General features: G+C 47.6%; 1 protein-coding gene across 3 annotated transcripts; it reads right to left on the reverse strand.

The window, feature by feature from the left end:
* Positions 1–12,584: 12,584 nt before the first annotated feature.
* LOC123449349 lies at positions 12,585–15,583 on the reverse strand. Of its 3 annotated transcripts, none has more exons than XM_045126548.1 (2): positions 15,398–15,583; positions 12,585–13,472 (listed from the first exon to the last, which is right to left on the reverse strand). In XM_045126548.1, exon 2 carries the CDS (start codon positions 13,437–13,439, stop codon positions 12,660–12,662), a length of 780 nt encoding a protein of 259 aa, XP_044982483.1. In that variant the 5' UTR covers positions 13,440–13,472; positions 15,398–15,583; the 3' UTR covers positions 12,585–12,659. The 3 variants fall into 3 exon arrangements, with proteins under 3 accessions (XP_044982483.1, XP_044982481.1, XP_044982482.1); XM_045126546.1 differs by having other exon boundaries at positions 12,585–13,486; XM_045126547.1 differs by having other exon boundaries at positions 12,585–13,489.
* Positions 15,584–20,024: the final 4,441 nt, after the last annotated feature.

The following is a 20,024-nucleotide window of genomic DNA, read 5'->3' on the forward strand; positions in this document are numbered from 1 at the left end:
AGTTCGAGGCTTTGGTGGTGGGGGTGGCGAGCTTTGCTCCTCATCCTCCCCCTCCTCTTCTTCGGACTCCTCCTCCGTCTCCCCACTGTCTGAGACATACTCGGCGCTCTCCACGCTGCCTTCCTGGCTGCCTTCCTCTTCCTCAGCCGGATTCCCGTTCGAGACGGGGGAATACCAGTTAATCCACGCCTGCACAAGATACAGTCGACAACATCAGACGTCAGACAGTGATGCAAGAAAAAGCGGCAAATCTAAGGGAATTGTAAGCACTCGGCAAGGTATACTCACCTCATTCGGAGGTGGGTTGTCCGCGCGGAAGGGCTTCACTCGCCGGGCTCCTCTGGGGTTATCGCAGGCGCCTGTGATGCTGCGGACCCACGCCGTCACAACCTCCCCGGTCACGCACTCGGGGTGAGTCCGAGTGGAGTCCTCAGGCCCCGTGTAGTGCCACATGGCCTGGTGTCGAGCTTGCAAAGGCTGGATACGCCGACCCAGAAAAACCTCCAGCAAATCTATGTGGTGACTCCCTTGCAGACGACATCTACCAGCGCGTCGACCAGAGGCTGAATCTGGATCTTTTCCATCTTCGTGAGCGCAAGTTGCCTAGGCGGAGCCGGTCGGTCTAGGCTAAAAGGTGGCAGTCCAGTTGCGGCATTCAGACAAGCGACTTCCTGGCAGTAGAACCAAGTCGACTGCCAGTTCCTAACGGATTCAGACAACTGAAGAGCGGGATAGCTACTTTTGCTTTTCTTCTGGAAGCCTAAGCCTCCGCAGAGCTAGAGGAGATGAGTTTTGTCGTCCGACTGGCTAAGTCTTTTGATGGTTTGGGATCTAGCGGAGAAGATGTGCTTAAAGAGCCCCCAATGAGGAGGACAACCGATAAAACACTCGCAAAGCACGACAAAGGCAGAGAGATGAGCTATTGCGTTGGGAGGAAAATGGTGGAGCTGCGCCCCGAAGTGGTTCATTATACCTCTGAAGAAGGGATGAGGAGGCAGAGAGAAGCCTCGGTACACGTGACTGAGCAGCAAGACGCGCTCCCCCTCCTGGGGCGCCGGCTCCGTCTCGCCCTCCGCCGGCAGCCTCCACGTCTTGTTCTCGATCAGGCCTTGCTCTACCAGCTCCAGCATGTCGCTCTTCATCACCGTGGAGGGGAGGAAATCCCCCTGGATCCAACCCGCCGGCAGTGCACGCTGTCGCCGTTGAGCGGGAGCCGCCGTCTTCTTCTTCTTCCGCGCCTCGAGCTTGCTCGTCTGCCCCTTCGTCATGGTGGAGGCTGCAGATCCGCGGAGGAGGAGAAGAAGGAAGGAGCTTGGGGTGCGCAGGAAGCCACGGGAGAAGCGGGGCGAGTGCGAGTTATTAGGCGAGTGCAACGAGAAACCTTCGCTGGAGAGGTTTAAATAAGGTTCCGATTGGGTCACTAGCAGGTGGCCCCAAAATCTTATCCCCCGACCGGTTGCTGCGATATTAGTGGAGGAGATGAAGGCGCGGAAATCGAGGCGGCATATACTACTCGATGACGATGTCGTCATCCCCGCTGAGCGCGCTGCAATCGAAATTTGAGGATCCGAGAAAATCCGAGAAAATTTCACGTCAAAAGATTCCACGGAAGCACTCGGTCTCTGACGGTTCGTTTCATAGATATATCCACTCGGATCACTAGTCAAGAGGATAAAATGGATCGAGGCAAACAACGCCGAAGTCGCATCCATACCAGTCGGATCCGTACTCCAAGCATCGCTTCGTCGTTCCAACCCCGATCCATTCGGGGACTAATGATGGGGTTATAGTCCTAGGGTAGGGTCATAGGCCTGCCCTATAGGTCCTACCCAAGGACTACCCTTCATAAGGGACAATGTCCTTAGTCAGTTCCGACTGTATTAAGGACTTCCCATCATCCAGTCAGTGACGATTCCTCCATCATGCAGTCGGAGATGAGCATTCGGAACGTATCAAACTTACCGACTGGATTCCACTCTGTACATCGTAACCCCCCTGGAGGACAACGGTCATACGTTTTCATGTACCTTTATTAGCATTTAAGGCATACGTTACCTGTAACGTAGACATTTAATCGCCACTACTCCACCCCTGTGCACCGAACCGTTGTGAAGGGCAGCGCACTCTATATAAGTCGCCCTTCTCCACTGGTGCAGGGGTTAGCAATTCACTGTAATCCATATTCCACTCGACATCAAGCTCCCAAGAGCACTGAGACGTAGGGCTTTTACCTCCACCGTAGAGGGGCCTGAACTCATACAACCTCGCCGTAGCTAAGGCTCTGCCCATCCTTTCGTACTCTACACATCTACTGCCAGACTTATACCCACGACAGCCCCACTCTAGCGGTGGGCACGATGAGTGGGGCTAGCTGGGATGGGCCGGTAGGCTGGCAGCTGGGCTGGCCACTTGGGCCGAGGCCCAGCGAGGGGGTCTGCTTATTTTTCTTTTTATTTTATTTGTTTTTATTTATATATATTTAAGTTACCAAATTACTTTTTAAAAATTATGGCATTGGGTTCATAATTATATTACATTTTTAGACACTGCCACAAAAAGTTTGAGTTTTATTTAAGGTGGTTTGAAAATTTATATAATTTAAAAAAGCATTTAAAATATGATTTTTGGCATCGGTTTTAATTGTTATGAGGCACTTAGGAACTCGCAAAAATATTTGTTTCAGTTTGACAAATACTTCAAGAATATTTGCACAATCAAGATTTTTGTTTTCAATTTGAAGAAATTATTTATTTAACTTTATATTTAAATTTGAAAATGACTATAATTTGGTTTCAGTAAGTCATCTATGTTATATATTATTATCACATGATGTGTTGCACCTTTATTATGTGTGAGTAGATCCCTTTTTCCCTACGGGTTAATTGTGGACTTGTGTGATTGATATGAGTTGTGTGTTATTATGGTGTTTGTTGGGGAACGTCGCATGGGAAACAAAAATTTTCCTACGCGCACGAAGACCTATCATGGTGATGTCCATCTACGAGAGGGGATGAGTGATCTACATACCCTTGTAGACCGTACAGCAGAAGCGTTAGAGAACGCGGTTGATGTAGTGGAACGTCCTCACGTCCCTCGATCCGCCCCGCGAACAATCCCGCGATCAGTCCCACGATCTAGTACCGAACGGACGGCACCTCCGCGTTCAGCACACGTACAGCTCGACGATGATCTCGGCCTTCTTGATCTAGCAAGAGAGACGGAGAGGTAGAAGAGTTCTCCGGCAGCGTGACGGCGCTGCGGAGGTTGGTGATGACCTTGTCTCACCAGGGCTCCGCCCGAGCTCCGCAGAAACGCGATCTAGAGGAAAAACCGTGGAGGTATGTGGTCGGGCTGCCGTGGAAAAGTCGTCTCAAATCAGCCCTAAAACCTCCGTATATATAGGTGGGAGGGAGGGGGCCTTGCCTTGGGGCTCAAGGAGCCCCAAGGGGGTCGGCCGAGTCCAAGGGGGAGGACTCTCCCCCCCCCCCCAAACCGAGTTGGACTAGGTTTGGTGGGAGGGAGTCCCCCTTCCTTCCCACCTCCTCCTTTTTTTTCTTTCTCTCTTGATTTTCTTCTCCTTGGCGCATAGGGCACTTGTGGGCTGTCCCACCAGCCCACTAAGGGCTGGTGTGTCTCCCCCAAGGCCTATGGGCTTCCCCGGGGTGGGTTGCCCCCCCCCCCCCCGGTGAACTCCCAGAACCCATTCGTCATTCCCGGTACATTCCCGGTAACTCCGAAAACCTTCCGGTAATCAAATGAGGTCATCCTATATATCAATCTTCGTTTCCGGACCATTCCGGAAACCCTCGTGACGTCCACGATCTCATCCGGGACTCCGAACAACATTCGGTAACCAACCATATAACTCAAATACGCATAAAACAACGTCGAACCTTAAGTGTGCAGACCCTGCGGGTTCGAGAACTATGTAGACATGACCCGAGAGACTCCTCGGTCAATATCCAATAGCGGGACCTGGATGCCCATATTGGATCCTACATATTCTACGAAGATCTTATCGTTTGAACCTCAGTGCCAAGGATTCATATAATCCCGTATGTCATTCCCTTTGTCCTTCGGTATGTTACTTGCCTGAGATTCGATCGCCAGTATACGCATACCTATTTCAATCTCCTTTACCGGCAAGTCTCTTTACTCGTTCCGTAATACAAGATCCCGCAACTTACATTAAGTTACATTGCTTACAAGGCTTGTGTGTGATGTTGTATTACCGAGTGGGCCCCGAGATACCTCTCCGTCACACGGAGTGACAGATCCCAGTCTTGATCCATACTAACTCAACGAACACCTTCGGAGATACCTGTAGAGCATCTTTATAGTCACCCAGTTACGTTGCGACGTTTGATACACACAAAGCATTCCTCCGGTGTCCGTGAGTTATATGATCTCATGGTCACAGGAACAAATACTTGACACGCAGAAAACAGTAGCAACAAAATGACACGATCAACATGCTACGTCTATTAGTTTGGGTCTAGTCCATCACATGATTCTCCTAATGATGTGATCCCGTTATTAAGTGACAACACTTGCCTATGGTCAGGAAACCTTGACCATCTTTGATCAACGAGCTAGTCAACTAGAGGCTTACTAGGGACAGTGTTTTGTCTATGTATCCACACATGCACTGTGTTTCCAATCAATACAATTATAGCATGGATAATAAATGATTATCATGAACAAAGAAATATAATAATAACTAATTTATTATTGCCTCTAGGGCATATTTCCAACAGTCTCCCACTTGCACTAGAGTCAATAATCTAGTTCACATCACCATGTGATTCCAACGAATCCAACACCCATATAGTTATGGGGTCTGATCACGTCTTGCTCGTGAGAGAGGTTTTAGTCAACGGTTCTGAAACTTTCAGATCCGTGCGTTCTTTACAAATATTTATGTCATCTTATAGATGCTGCTACTACGTGCTATTCGGAAATGCTCCAAATATCTACTCTACTATACGAATCCGTTTCACTACTCATAGTTATTCGGATTAGTGTCAAAGCTTGCATCGACGTAACCCTTTACGACGAACTCTTTAACCACCTCCATAATCGAGAAAAATTCCTTAGTCCATTAGTTACTAAGGATAAATTTTGACCGCTGCTAGTGATTCAATCATGGATCACTTTCTGTACCTCTCAACATACTTTGAGTCAAGGCACACATCAGGTGCGGTACACAGCATGGCATACTTTAGATTCTACGGCTAAGGCATAGAAGACGACCTTCGTCTATTCTCTTTATTCTGCCGGGGTCGGGTTTTGAGTCTTACTCAAATTCACACCTCACAACGCAACCAAGAACTCCTTCTTTGCTGATCTATTTTGAACTCTTTCAAAAACTTGTCAAGGCATGCATCTTGTTGAAACTTCTATTAAGCGCTTTCGATCTATCTCCATAGATCTTTGATACTCAACGTTCAAGTAGCGTAATCCAGGTACTCCTTTGAAAACTTCTTTCAAACAACCTTGCATGCTTTACAGAAATTCTACATTACTTCTGATCCACAATATGTCAACCACATATTCCTATCAGAAATTCTATAGTGCTCCCACTCACTTCTTTGGAAACCACAGGCAGGATTTGATACACATTTATTTATACAATCATAGTAATATGAACAGGTAAATCACATGCTTAAATTTCAGAATATTTATACCTCGTTGGTAAACAAGAATAGTTATCTCGTAAAAAACTTCAATAAATATGCAAAGCCGCCATCAATCAATTCATCGCAATCTTTTTCTCACAATGTTATTGTCACCACTAGACCACGGGAGGTTCGAATCCACTACGACACAATAAAACATAGCACACATAAAACCCAGCCATCGGATAAGCCAGAGAGCCAGCCAAAGCCACATCCGAGCGCGCATGCAAGTTCACCTCTAGTTGTTGACATGACACACGCAAATCATGTCCCTGGCACGAGGTCACCACCTAGTACACCTTCATATGATCCACTGATAGAGGCAAAGCAAGGCTCGGGCATGATCTGCATCACCAGAGCCACGATCACGACGATAACCTTCCTCCAAGGGTAGATGACACATGGACGAAGGCAGACATGGATTATAAGTTGTCCCGAACATGGTGGATGATGCGAGAAACAACCATATAAGAGCATCTACAACCGGACCTCTCAAACCCTCCTCAAACGTCCGGACAGGCTGCCCGGTCATAAACAATCGACCCAGACATGCCTCTCAAACTGGCCTCAAACGCCCGGGCTGACCGGCACCCTCCATTTCCAGCCCAAATATGGGGCGGATATGGGGAGACGGGGCGCGTCCACCACATCGGACCCGACGGCCCGACCCTACCTCAAATTGCACCAAATTCCCCAAACCCTTCCTCCTCCCGCCGCCCGCCAACATTTCCCGCACTCAACCCCTCGTCGTCCGGCACCCTTGCTCTACATCCTCACCACGGTCCCGATCCGCCATGGTGATGTCTTCCACCCCGTCCTCGACCGCCGCGACGGAGACGAGTCTGTGTAGATGTTAATCATGTTGCTCATGTAGGAATAGGAAAGAAAGCCAAACCGAGTCTTAGTAGTATTAGGATTCCTAGTCCTACTCTATTTCTATAGTCCCTTGTGGACGTGTATAAAAGACACCCTAGGGGTGTTGATTGTAACACAAGAAAAACGAAAAGCAATACAAAGCAAAGGCTCGACACGGGCCTTTAGCCATCAAATCCATCGATCAGTTTTATTCGTGTCGCTAGTTACGCAAGTTCCGTCAAGTAGCCGGCCGAAGCAAGAATCGCGTAGGCACGCCTGTACAACTGCATACGCCCTTCTTCACCTTGTCGCCGTTCTTGTTCGCCTTGGCACCGCCGCTGCCGGACTTGACTGACTCAGCGTCGCTGTCCGTCATCGTAGATCGTAGATCGTCGAGGCTCTAGATACCAAGTGCTGAAGCGCCAATTTCACAAGTTGCAGATGGAGGAAACTGAATCGGTGAATGACTACGCCATGCGTCTTACTACTTTGGTGGGAGAGATCCGCGCTCTTGGTGCAAAGCTCGATGAGACCGAGATCATGGAGAAGTTTTTCAGTTCAGTCACTGATAAATTCACGTACATCATCGGCACGCTCGAGCAGCTTTACGACATCGACGACATGACCATAACGGAGGCGATCGGACGATTGCGGACATGGGAAGAGAATGCTCGTGGCTATCGGAAAGGAAAAGGAGGAGGTAGTGACCAACTCATGTACTCGCGCGCAGATTGGGAGGCTCCAAGTAGCAAAGGAAGGCGTGACGGTGGCGAAGGCTCAAGTAACACGAAGGGCGATGGACAAACCCGAAAAGGCAAAGGAAAAGGCAAACCACAAGGTCGTGGTAAGGCGGGCCAATCTAAAGAGCAGAAACCACGGAACCTGGACTTGTCTGAGGTCAAGTGCTATAACTGCAATAAGATGGGTCACTTTGCGAAGGATTGTCCAAAGCCTAACAAGCGGGAGATCAAGGCAAATTTGGCAAAGCAGGAAGACGAAGGTCCAGGTCTTCTGATGGCCGAAGTTTGTGATCTCGCTGAAACGGTGGTTGTGAAACCAAGCCGGAAGGTGCTACTTCATGAGGAAAAAGTGACACCAAAGTTATCCGATGATCAGAACGTGTCGTGGTATCTCGACACGGGTGCCAGTAACGACATGACGGGGTGCAAGGAGAAATTCCTCGAGCTGGAATACGATGTTGAAGGCTTGGTCAAGTTCGGTGATGGTTCAGCTGTGGAGATTTGCGGGCAAGGATCTGTCCTCTTTGAGGGTCTCACAGGCGAACATCGCATACTCACCGGAGTGTACTACATCCCACGGCTGCGCAACAACATCATCTCTATTGGGAAGCTTGACGAGAATGGATGCAAGGTGAATATTGAGAACGGAGTGATGACGATCTTCGACAACCTCCGAAACGTGCTAGCTCATGTTAATAGCACACGGAATAGGCTCTATATCTTCAACCTTGATCAATCTCAACCGGAGTGTTGGCTCGCGAAGAGTGATGATGATTCGTGGTTATGGCATGCTAGATTTGGACACGTTAACTTCTACGCCTTGAAGAAGATGTCAAAGATGGAGATGGTATCCGGGATGCCAGTTATCGACCGTGTTGATCGAGTATGTGACAGGTGCTTGGTTGGAAAACAGCACCGCATGCCGTTCCCTGCTGAGTCTACCTATCGTGCAAGTGATGCACTCGAGCTGCTCCATGGTGATCTATGTGGCCCTATCACCCCGGCAACTCACGGAGGAAACAAGTACTTCTTCCTTGTGGTAGACGACTACTCGAGATATATGTGGGTCGTTCTCCTACGATCTAAAGATGAGGCGTTTGAAGCGTTCAAGAAGCTGAAGGCTGCAACGGAGCTGGAACACAAGTTGAAGGTTCGCGCTCTACGAACAGATCGCGGCGGAGAGTTTACGTCGAATGAGTTCAACGACTACTGCGAGAAGATTGGCATAAAGAGGTTCCTCACGGCACCTTACATGCCGCAGCAAAACGGGGTCGTTGAAAGGCGCAATCGAACCGTCGTTGACATGGCAAGGAGTTTACTCAAGAGCAAGAACCTGCCGGGGACTTTTTGGGGAGAAGCTGTCTCGACTGCGGTCTATCTTCTCAACCGGGCTCCAACGAAGGCGGTGATCGGCAAGACTCCGTATGAAGCAATTTACGGACGTAAGCCGAATGTGTCTCATCTACGGACATTCGGGTGTGTGGCACATGTGAAGACGGCGGAGCCGCACCTCTCAAAGCTTGCCGATCGTAGCACCAAGATGGTGTTCATCGGATTCGAGAGAAGTTCCTGCACCAAGGCATACCGCTTCTATGATCCAGAAACCAAGCGTCTGCGGATTTCACGCGACGTCGTGTTTGAAGAAAACAAAGCGTGGAATTGGAGTGCAGCAGCCGACGGTGCTCCAAACGGTAACATATCCACGGTTGAATTTCCAACTGATGATTATGCAGGGGAGGATGTCCAGGTGGTTGGCAAGACGCCCAACCAAGGTGACCACAATGGTAGTGATCATTATGGTGCCGACACCGACGACGACGCGCATAGGTCGCAAGGAGATAGCGACAACGCCGCGCACGACACAGGCGGAGATCTCGACGACAACATCGACAACGAAGCGCATAGTGACGACGACAATCAAGATGATGGTCACGGTCACGACGACTACGCCGACGACACGGATGTCGATGACACACCAGGGTCTCAGCCGTCTTCCTCAAGTGCATCAACACCGACACAATTTGTGTCGCCTCCTTCGCAAGCCACAACGGACTCCTCAGGGCCTCGTCGCTACAAGACCCTCAAGAAAGTCTACAAGTACACAAAGCCAGTTACGCTCGAGTACTCCGGACTATGTCTTTTCGGAGTTGAGGAGCCGGCGAACTTCGTAGAGGCGAGCAAAAGTCGTAGTTGGAGGCACGCCATGGATAAGGAGATGAAGGCGATTGAGAGCAATGGCACGTGGACTTTGGTAACCCGTCCTCTAAACCAAAAGGCGACAGGTTTGAAGTGGGTTTATAAGTTAAAGAAGGACACGGAGGGTGCCATTGTGAAGTACAAGGCAAGACTCTTTGCAAAGGGCTATGTACAACGTCAAGGAGTTGACTATGATGAGGTGTTTGCACCGGTTGCTCGACTCGAGACGGTGAGAGTGCTCCTAGCTTTGGCAGCACAAGAGGATTGGATGGTTCATCATATGGATGTTAAATCCGTTTTCCTCAACGGCAATCTCAGAGAAGAAGTGTACGTGGAACAACCCCTCAGCTACGAGAAGAAAGGCGAAGAAGGAAAAGTTTACAAGCTCAAGAAGGCACTTTATGGGTTGAAGCAAGCGCCAAGAGCTTGGAACTCAAAGTTAGACCGAAGTTTGGTCTCGCTCGGGTTCAAGAGATGTCCCCTCGAGCACGCGGTCTATACAAAGAACTCCAAAGGCTCAAACCTGCTAGTTGGAGTTTATGTCGACGATCTGATTATCACCGGAGATAGCGTACAAGAAATTGAACGTTTCAAGGCGCAAATGAAGAACAAGTTTAGCATGAGCAATCTGGAATTACTCAGCTATTACTTGGGCATCGAAGTGAAGCAAAGCTCCGGAGAGATTTCCCTATGTCAATCGGCTTTTTCGGTCAAGTTATTGGAAAAGTGTGGCATGTCAGATTGCTACGAGACACAAGTTCCAATGGACCAATGTCACAAGTTGAGCAAGCGTAGCTCAAATCCGCCGGTGGACACCACAATGTATCGAAGCGTTGTGGGCAGCCTAAGATATTTGGTGCATACCCGACCTGACTTGGCTTATTCAGTCGGGATCTTGAGTCGTTTCATGGAGAATCCGACAACCGAGCACATGAGCGCGGTCAATCAAATCTTGCGCTATGTGAAAGGCACCATTAATCTTGGTTGCACGTACAGAAAGGGAAAGGAAGGATTGATCCTTCGTGGATATTCAAATAGTGACATGGCAGGTGATGTTGATGACCGAAAGAGCACAACGGGCATGGTTTTCTACCTTGGCCCGAATCCGATTAGCTGGAATTCTCATAAGCAAAAGGTGGTGGCACTGTCTTCATGCGAGGCAGAATACATAGCGACAAGCACGGCGGCTTGTCAAGCAGTGTGGCTGAGAAGACTCCTAGCTATTCTTGCAAAGCGGGTGGTGCAGAAGGTGTCACTGAAGATCGATAACCAAGCTGCAATCTCGTTGTGCAAAAATCCGGTTCATCACGAAAGGAGCAAGCACATAGATACCCGGTTCCACCATATCCGGGAGTGCATTGAAGAAGGGTTGATCGAGGTTCAACATATGAACACGAAAGACCAACTTGCCGATATTTTCACCAAGTCCCTCGGTCGACAGAAGTTCATCGAGATGAGGAGGAAAGTCGGAGTGCAAGAAGTGAAGTCAAGCAACAAGATTAAGGAGGTGAATGTAGATGTTAATCATGTTGCTCATGTAGGATTAGGAAAGAAAGCCAAACCGAGTCCTAGTAGTATTAGGATTCCTAGTCCTACTCTATTTTCATAGTCCCTTGTGGACGTGTATAAAAGACACCCTAGGGGTGTTGATTGTAACACAAGAAAAACGAAAAGCAATACAAAGCAAAGGCTCGACACGGGCCTTTAGCCATCAAATCCATGGATCAGTTTAATTCGTGTCGCTAGTTACGCAAGTTCCGTCAAGTAGCCGGCCGAAGCAAGAATCGCGTAGGCACGCCTGTACAGCTGCATAAAGCAACCTTCGTCCGCCCCAGAACGCTCCCATTCCCAACATGCACCAGCAAGTCTTGCAGTTGCTCAGTCTGAACTACCAGGACAGGGAGTAGCACCGCATCACACGGGGTTGCCGAACCAACTGTTACAGATACGACCGACACTTAAGACTGGTCGTAATGTGAGTATCATATGTGGTACTCCCTCCGTTCCTAAATATATGTCTTTTTAGAGATTGTATTAGTGGACTACATACGAAGCAAAATGAGTGAATCTACAGTCTAAAATATGTCTATATACATCTGTATGTAATCTTCTAATGAAATCTCTAAAACTACTTATATTTAGGAACGGAGGGAGTATCATGCATGCCAACTAAACAGTTTTGACGAGGTGACATAAAATTAAATGAAGAAAAAAAACTTAAGTATCATAACATAATGCAATATCAATATTAAATGATGTGTTATTATGGGTCATGCATGACAATAAATGAATTATCCTATAATAATAACATATGATACTATGCATTATGAATGTAGTATCACGCACTAGCATCATATGCATGATACTAGTATTATGATACTCCATTACAACCAGCCTAAGTCCCACGACGAAGCGCCTTGGAAGAAGTGCAAATTCGGTCACACCCTCACAAGTCACATGAAGTCAGAGCTTGACGAATGCTCGGTGCTGAGGCGGCATAAGACATACTCCCTCCGTTTTAAAATAAGTGTCTTAAACTTATTATAACTTTGTACTAGAGCTAGTACAAAGTTGAGACAGTTATTTTTGGGATCGAGGAAGTACTAGTCAGCTGAGTAGACCCTAGTTGCTTAACAGATCCATAATCTTATCAGCTTGTTATTGGTTCCTCGTGCTTTTCTACTACTCGAAGCATGTGTAGCTGCATCTTAAAAACATGTGTAGCGGCCGGACCGCAAACGCTGGGGCAGGGCTGGTGGAATCGCAATTTGCGTTCTCCGCAACAGACTTGTCGAAGGCGAGGGTGTTCGTCAGTACCAACATGCCGATCGGCCCTCTTCGACATGCGGAAGCGATGTCCCGAACTTAGAATCAGTACCAAAATGTCGCAACCAAGCATTCCGGAAAGAGCTGCAAAACATGGCACAACACCTGACCATAACAAAAGGAAAATTACGAGGTTGGGTCACTCCTGAACAAGAACAACATTTGAATGAGCAGGCAGTTACAGCAAAAACCACGGCCCCAAAAGGCCAGAGCAAAAGAGAAAGAAAAAAAAAAGTAACAGAAAAGGGCAATCTATACAGAGGGCATAACGGCAAAGTGGCGCCATGGGTGGAACAGATATCCAAGCTTTGTTTCACTTTCACAAAGCTACATAAACTGTACTTACATTTCAGAACAGCACGGCTCAAGTGAATATCTCTCTCACGAGCCAGTCCAAGGTGGGATAAGCAAAGTAGAGGATCAGAAACGACGGCAGCGCAAACAAAAACGTGACAAGGACATACAGGAGCAGAACCGCGGCGCTGGCAGGGACGGCATAGAGAACTATGAGAAGAAACATTATCACGAGCGGGAACTTGGCCGTCAGCTGCACAAAGCACACCATGAGCTTCTGGAGAGACACGCTGGCAGTGTTGGAGGTGTTGCCAGCAACATTTCTATCTCTGGCGGAAGAGGTCTCTGCCCGTGCCGTAGGGGCTCTTCGGTGGTGTTGACTGGAACTGATGCCACCACTGGAGGAACATACTGATTGGCGTTCCTCGTGACCAGAGAAATGGAACTTTGCTCTCTCGCCATTCATGGTCTCAACCATCCAGAGCAGAAAGTAGTTCTTGCGCGGGAACTTGAGGTTGCCCTTGTACACCAGCCGGAAAGATAATAGGTTGCACCAAGGACATGAGATGAAGAGAGGCAGCTGGATGGGAAGGGTTGGGAACTTGACAACAGCCCACTGAAGACCTAAGATACAGTTCTTGCACATTGTGTGGCCACACCACAAGACGTAAGGAATGTTCTCGACAATGTTGAAGGATTCACAGCATATTGGGCATTCAAGGCCTTCCTCTCGACTTGCACATGAAGAACCATCGTCATCAGAGCAATCAGGATTGGATAGGCTGCCTTTTGATGGTTGTGCCTTTTTCTTTATGCTTCCAGCTATGGCATTTGATGCAAAACTCCACATGTTGAATGAGGAAGAACTGATACACTATGTTTTCTGCATCCACGATCCTGCTGTCAGCGGAAAATCAGAATGCCTCACAAGCAAACAAAACCATACGAATAGAGGAATCAAAATTTCTCCAGTAAAACCGACCACTACTATATATGTTGAGCGAAATAATATTCAAGTGCAAAATGCTCTTACAAATGATATAAAGCCCGCAGTACATAGAAACATCAAGTAAACAACCAATTGACCAGGCAGGCAATGGATCATAATTAACTACGTAATCAGGTTTCTTTTTAAAACAATAATACAGTTTCCCTGTGCATTAGCAATTTCAGAAACCACATAACAAACACAGAAATGCTGAGAGTACCAAGGGGAGGGATTAGTGATGTGTGGCCTAGTTGATTCAGTAGCCGTTTTCTCAGTCGGCTTTGTAGCTACCCTGAGTAATACTTAATTTGTACATATTTTCCAGTACATATAGCCCTTCTCAAATAAAAAATTAATAAATAATTTGAAAAGAACTGCAGTATCTAAAGAAGGCGAGGAACTCCGCAAGCAGGAATTCATGCGTGAAAGTTATTGTAAACATTCTTACTGCTGGAAACTTATCATGAAGGAGCATCATTCACTAGTTTTAGGTAGAAACTGTTTAGACAAACTATATGTGTGCTATCACATTAGACCTGCAATGCTTTTCAAAACAGTTCGTTATCACTAACGTATCATATAAACAAGAAGAAACTACCCTAGAGTTACAAAATCATGGTAAATTAACTGGGGAGATCCATTATGGCCTATTAGTTATGTAAAAAATCATCTGAGCTTACTGCACAATAATGGAAAATAAATATTATCAGCACATTGTTTTAATCCGCTTGGTAAAGCCTACACAGGACTAGGTGCACATTAAAGGCAAGAATAGATATAGCCTTGCAGGGCAAGGCTAGGTGTTTGGAACTGTTAAAATATCTTAGCTTTTGTGGGCAGGCTAGCTTGGGTGGGTAACGAAAACCTTGCTAGATCAGGAGAGCCAAATAGTCTCGCTTTCGACGGCAAACTTTCCGCACATTATAATCAATGACCCACTCCAGACAACAGTTTTCACAGGGCAAAGCTGGTAAGCAAAAGAACCAAAGAGGAAGCTGCCTAGCTGAGCTATATCCCAACTGAGCATTGTAACCAAACACTCCCTAAATAGAACTATGGGAGGATCAAACAAACTCTGCACATGGCTTACTTATCATTTAATAGTTGCAATACGAAGAGCGCTTGGTGGTAAAAAAAAATGCTCCTTCAGATCATTTATGAAAGCAATAGCAGGTTCTAAGTTGATGCTAATACACCGAAATTGAGCTGTTTAATTGTATCGCAATAAACACAGCAATTCTTAAGCAAATATATGATTTCTTGTTTTCAAACAACTTGGAAAAGAAAATAGTCGTTCGCACCATGAAAGGTTCACAATCATACAGTATGCATAGCCTAATAAAGCCTATGACTCCTCAAACAGGTTCAGTTAGAGATAGTTTCCAGCAAACTAAACCAGGCCTTGCTTAGATAATTGAGTCTATGTATGCCCTACCTTCTAGAAAATGTCATCAGACTCAAAACAAATCCTAAGCAGGTACCAGTCACGCAATTCCCATGGAATTACACCATTATCCGACCTACGGGTTACTCCTCGGCTTCAGGCTACAAACCATCTGTCCTTATCATCGTGCAAGGCATAGAGATTTCACTCATCACCATTTACTAGTGTAATTTTATCCCAATCGGACATTTCGTGCCTACAGCAGCCATGAAATTTCCCGAATCGGCGAGGTCTCCGCCCCAAGCGCCCTACGGTAGAAGGGGGACCAAAAAGCCACGGTCCAACCACGCATCCCGTAACGAACACCACGAACGCGCGGGCAGGAGCCGGAAACGAATCGGAACAGATCGCTGGGGGGGATTAGGCGGCGGCTTACCGACGAGGTCCCGGATCTCCGTCGGCGCGGCGGAGGGGGGCGGGATGGGGAACTCCGCGGAGATCGGTCGTGGTGCGCTAGAAGGCGGTCATCTCGGCGGCGGCCGCCGCGGCAGAGTGGGGAGTGGCGGTCGGGTGGAGACGATGGGAGAGGGGTGGGGGAGGAAGATGACCGGCCCACCTGTTGTTGGTTTCGGTTTCCTTTCTCCCGTACGTTCGGGTAACTCGCTAGGGCGCGGTGTATCTGGCCCGCTCGTTTTCCTTTGGATGGCTTGGATGACGCCACGTTTGTGTCTGGAAAGGAACTTTGTTCCTGTGTCGTTTATCTATCTTGATGATCAGATTGATGTGATGAATGAATAATGATAAGTATGGCGAGTTGTCCAAAGGCATGAGCATTGGCGGTGCACCCATGCTGTACATACATCTCGTTTTCTTCCAGAGGGAAAAAAGGAAGATATGTCGCGTCATGGCTTTTGCTCTTGACAAAAATGTCCAATCATGCAAAGGCCTCATCTAACATATTGACAGTTGGTGCGTGAATGCTCTAGTGTAAATACTCGTGTCTGCAGCCCAGCCTAGCTACTTGTGTTCGTGTCAAGTTGTTTATTACTATCTCCGTATCATATTAAGGAGCCATTAATATGAGACGGAGGAAGCATCTTATCAAGTCAGCTTGTCTCACACCTTTCATATGAAATCGGTTATTTTCGTTTCGATCCCTAACCCTAGGCAGCTAGGGTAAACTTTTCTCTTCGGACTTAACCGAAGAGTCCATAGATTCATCTTTCCTTTCCATGTCGCTTCAAGACGGATGACAGGAAGGAGAATTCTGATGCCTTCACTTCGGTTAATACTTTAGGTTAGTTTTTTTAGTCTCGCGCGTGTGGCACTTAGACAAACGATGACGCTTCTTTTTTGGGTTTGTCTTCTTGGCTTCAAGGGTTAATTCGTTTGGAGGTAGTCAACGAAGCTTTGACGTAGATTTCTATTGTCTCTTTGGTACAACGAGATAAGGGTTTCTCGTCATGTGGTGAGATTGGTCTCGGATGTTTTGATTCATGCGAGAGTTCAACAACGACGACTACGACTCCAGGACGCTGGTCCTTTGGGGCATGTGCACGAAGACTTCCCGGTTGTCACTCGCAAGGTCAAGCCGGCTCCGATAGGCGAGCGGCGACAGCGACACATCAATGACTCGTTCTGACGAGAGTAGTGGTCGTTCGATGGTCTCAGAATCTCGATGTATTTTTTATTATATTTGAGATACTTTTTACAGCTGTACTATAATCGCGACAAGTAATATCAATCGGAATGAGCAATAGATGTGATGCATCCATAGGGTTAAGGGCATCTCTAACATCGACCCGCAATTGTGTGGTCCGTGTTTTTTCATCCAACTTGGGCTTGCATTGCTCCAACCGTCCCACGTTAGGTCCAGACGTACTTTTTCTAGTAAATTGGAAGCAACCTAGGGGGCTCTGCGGGAGTCGAGACTACCGCCACCCATAGCCACACGCTGCTCGCCTTATACTACAACATCGTCCGCACATGATCCGTTTGTAGCTAGGTACCCTCTATCCCCTATCAACAACGTCCACGGTGGACACCATGTCCGCAGGTGTTCGGTCGAATGCCATTGAGCTTATTTTCAAAACTTTATGTCGTGTTTTTGGAAGAATGTCAGGGTACTAGATCATAGAGGATGAGTTGTTGTGCGATGCGTGCTTGATCGTATCTGCGGACTTCGTAGGCATGAGCAGAAGGGGGCCCTTTTGGAAACGTATGCATGGTTCATTTCATGCGCAAAATTACTTTGCGTCCTACGACACGCACATCACCCATGAACAGAATGTAAAGTTGTTAGTGTATTGATGGTACACTACCCAAAACTCTGTCACGAAGTTTTGTGGCGATGTTGATCGGCTGGAGGCAATGTGATCATTGCATGCGGCAACCATGTCGATCGTAAGTTTGCTTCTTCTTACTTAACTTATGATTGATTCATGTTTGATGTTGCTTTGCCTATACGCGCCCCCAAGATGTACCAAATGGCAAAGGTCGGACCAATAACGCACATATTGTTGGATGAAGATCAAGAGACAAGAGACAAGAGACGGTACGCGTTGTAGTGTGATGTATCACAAGGAACGTGTGGGGTGATGATGAGCACGACTACGAGCTATTGTACGTGCGAAATGAGAAATAGTGGCAAGGCCGGTGGCTGTCCAAGGTGGCGAGAACCATGCTCATCAACTCCTCCCTGCCCAGCCTTCTCATTTTTGTGATGAGCTTCTACAGTCTCCATGAGACTTTGCATCACGAGATTGCCAAGTACCAGTCTCGATTTTATTGGGATGGTGAGGGCGATAAGCAGAAATACCACATGGTGAGCTGGCCCGACATCTGCAAGCCCCGTGATCAGGGTGGTCTAGGGATCATGTCGACAAAGCACATGAACACCGCCTTGCTAACTAAGTGGGTATGGAGGATCGCCAACGGTGATGGTGGCCTTTGGCTCGACATCATTAGGAACAAGTACCTTCGGGGCCAGCCGCTAGCATTCTGCCAGCGCTCTGGTGGTTCACAGTTTTGGCAATCAGTCATCCAGTTGCTCCCTGTCCTTCGCATTGATTCTTCCATCTCGATTGGATCCGGGTCCGCTACATTGTTTTGGTTGGATCACTCGGCTAGTGAATTGTCGTTCATCGCCCGATTCCCGGTATTATTCGCCACCGCGGTGGAGTCTAGGACCTCGGTTGAGGTCGCTCTTCGGGATCTTGGGCACCTCGTGTTCCGCCGCCCTTTCGGGCCGCCAAAGCTTGCGGCCTGGGATGATATGCTGCAGTGCATCATCGCCCTTAACTCACCCAATGTCGATACTACAACAGACCGCATGTCTTGGGGCCTGGAGCCCTCGGCCCGCTTCTCCGCCCGGTCCCTGTATCGGGCCATCGTCCCATCGTTTGCCCAGGAGGCTCCCTGTGAAAATTAGGATATTCATGTGGCAATGCATCCGGGGCCGGGTTCCCTCTGGGGTGGAGGTGCTTAAACGCAATGGCCCGGGCGGCGGGATCTGCCCTCTGTGCGATCTGCTGGAGGACTTCAATCACATCTTCTTCTCATGCGTCACTGCTCAATTCCTTTGGAGTTGCTTTCGCGAAACCGTCGATAGTCAGTGGTGTCATACCAATGTACCCGACATGTTCAGAGAGATTGAGTCCACCCCCTCGTCAACCTGCCACGTTAGGTGGCTGACCAATGGGATGGCAATGGGTACCCATTAACCACGTACCCTGCGGGTAAAAACCCTATTAGGGTAAGGATATGGAACAAAAATTTACCAATGGGTATATAAATAGAAAAACCTAAAACCCATCGGATAGAGCGGGTATGGGTATGGGATCATATAGCCCATACCCATATACATCATATAACCCATACCCATATACTCGTGTACCCATATAAAATCTATGTAAACTCAAAATTATCTCTACAATCTACACGATGTCAATAATTTATGAATTGAAAGTGTATGCCTATGTGTTGTTGTTTATGACTATATGATGTTGTTTTATAAGTATGCGTTGTAGTTATAATATATCTTTGTAAACTATATGATACAATGCAGTTTATAACTATAAGATTTTTAAACTTATGTTTTACAAATATGGGTAATTTTACCCGCGGGTACCCGTCTACCCTGTCGGGTAACGGGTATGGGGAAAAATTGTACCCGTTGACGGGTATGGGTAAGGGTGATGGGTAATATCAGACGGGGAGGATAGGGTATGGGGAGGCTCCACCCGTACCATACCCTGCGGATGCCATCCCTACTGACTATCGAGGTGATCACACGGACCCTCTGGACTATTCGCAACAAGCTTGTGATCCAGCGTGTGCCCCTTTGACGTGCAACTGACGCAGTGTTTAAAATGTGTGGTTTCCTGCAGCTCTCGCGGCCGCTTAGCCGCCCCTCCGACCAAGACGTCATCACCAACATCATCGTCAACCTTCGTCTGATGGCTCTCCGCATGGCGCCCCCGCTTCCGCCGCCACCTCCAGAGCCAGATTAGCCTGCTGTGGCTTTCACATCCTCCCGGTGCTGGTTTTGGGTGTGCGTGTTTATGTTCTTAGGGCTTGTTGAGTTGTGTCCTCAGCGAAACCCTTTGTTGGTGTCTTGTGCTACTTATGTGCGTTCGTGTGTGTGTTAAACTTGAGTGTGTTGGACTTGTGTCGTTTGTGTTGGTCTGGTGGTTTGCTTTATTTATAAAGCGGGACGAAAGCCTTTTTCGATAAATGAGAAATAGTGAAGATTCCTAAACTCAGCAACGGTTAGGCGATCTTGCGAATCAGTTGTTCGACAAAAAAAGAACTACTCCCTTCCAATGGTGAATCTTGAATAAAATGAGGGGGGGGGAGGGGAGCTCAAATTTAAATGTGTGTATAAAAAGTAAAAAACTCTTAATTCTTTAGTTTAAATGAGGTCAACTTTTTTATAGAATAGTAGTAATTTTTCTTTTTCAATTTTGAGAGAGGGGGGGGGGGGGGGGCGAGCCTGTCGAAGTCCCCCTGCTTGATTCGCCACTGCTCCCTTCAATCCATATTAATTGTCGCTGGGTATTATT

The sequence above is a fragment of the Hordeum vulgare genome, chromosome 4H (genome assembly GCF_904849725.1).
Source record: "Hordeum vulgare subsp. vulgare chromosome 4H, MorexV3_pseudomolecules_assembly, whole genome shotgun sequence".
Classification (NCBI taxonomy): Eukaryota; Viridiplantae; Streptophyta; class Magnoliopsida; order Poales; family Poaceae; genus Hordeum; species Hordeum vulgare.

What these genes read in the sequence shown, in the direction of transcription:
- LOC123449349 (XM_045126548.1), bottom strand. Translation starts at nt 13,439, where the DNA reads ATGTGGAGTTTTGCATCAAATGCCATAGCTGGAAGCATAAAGAAAAAG.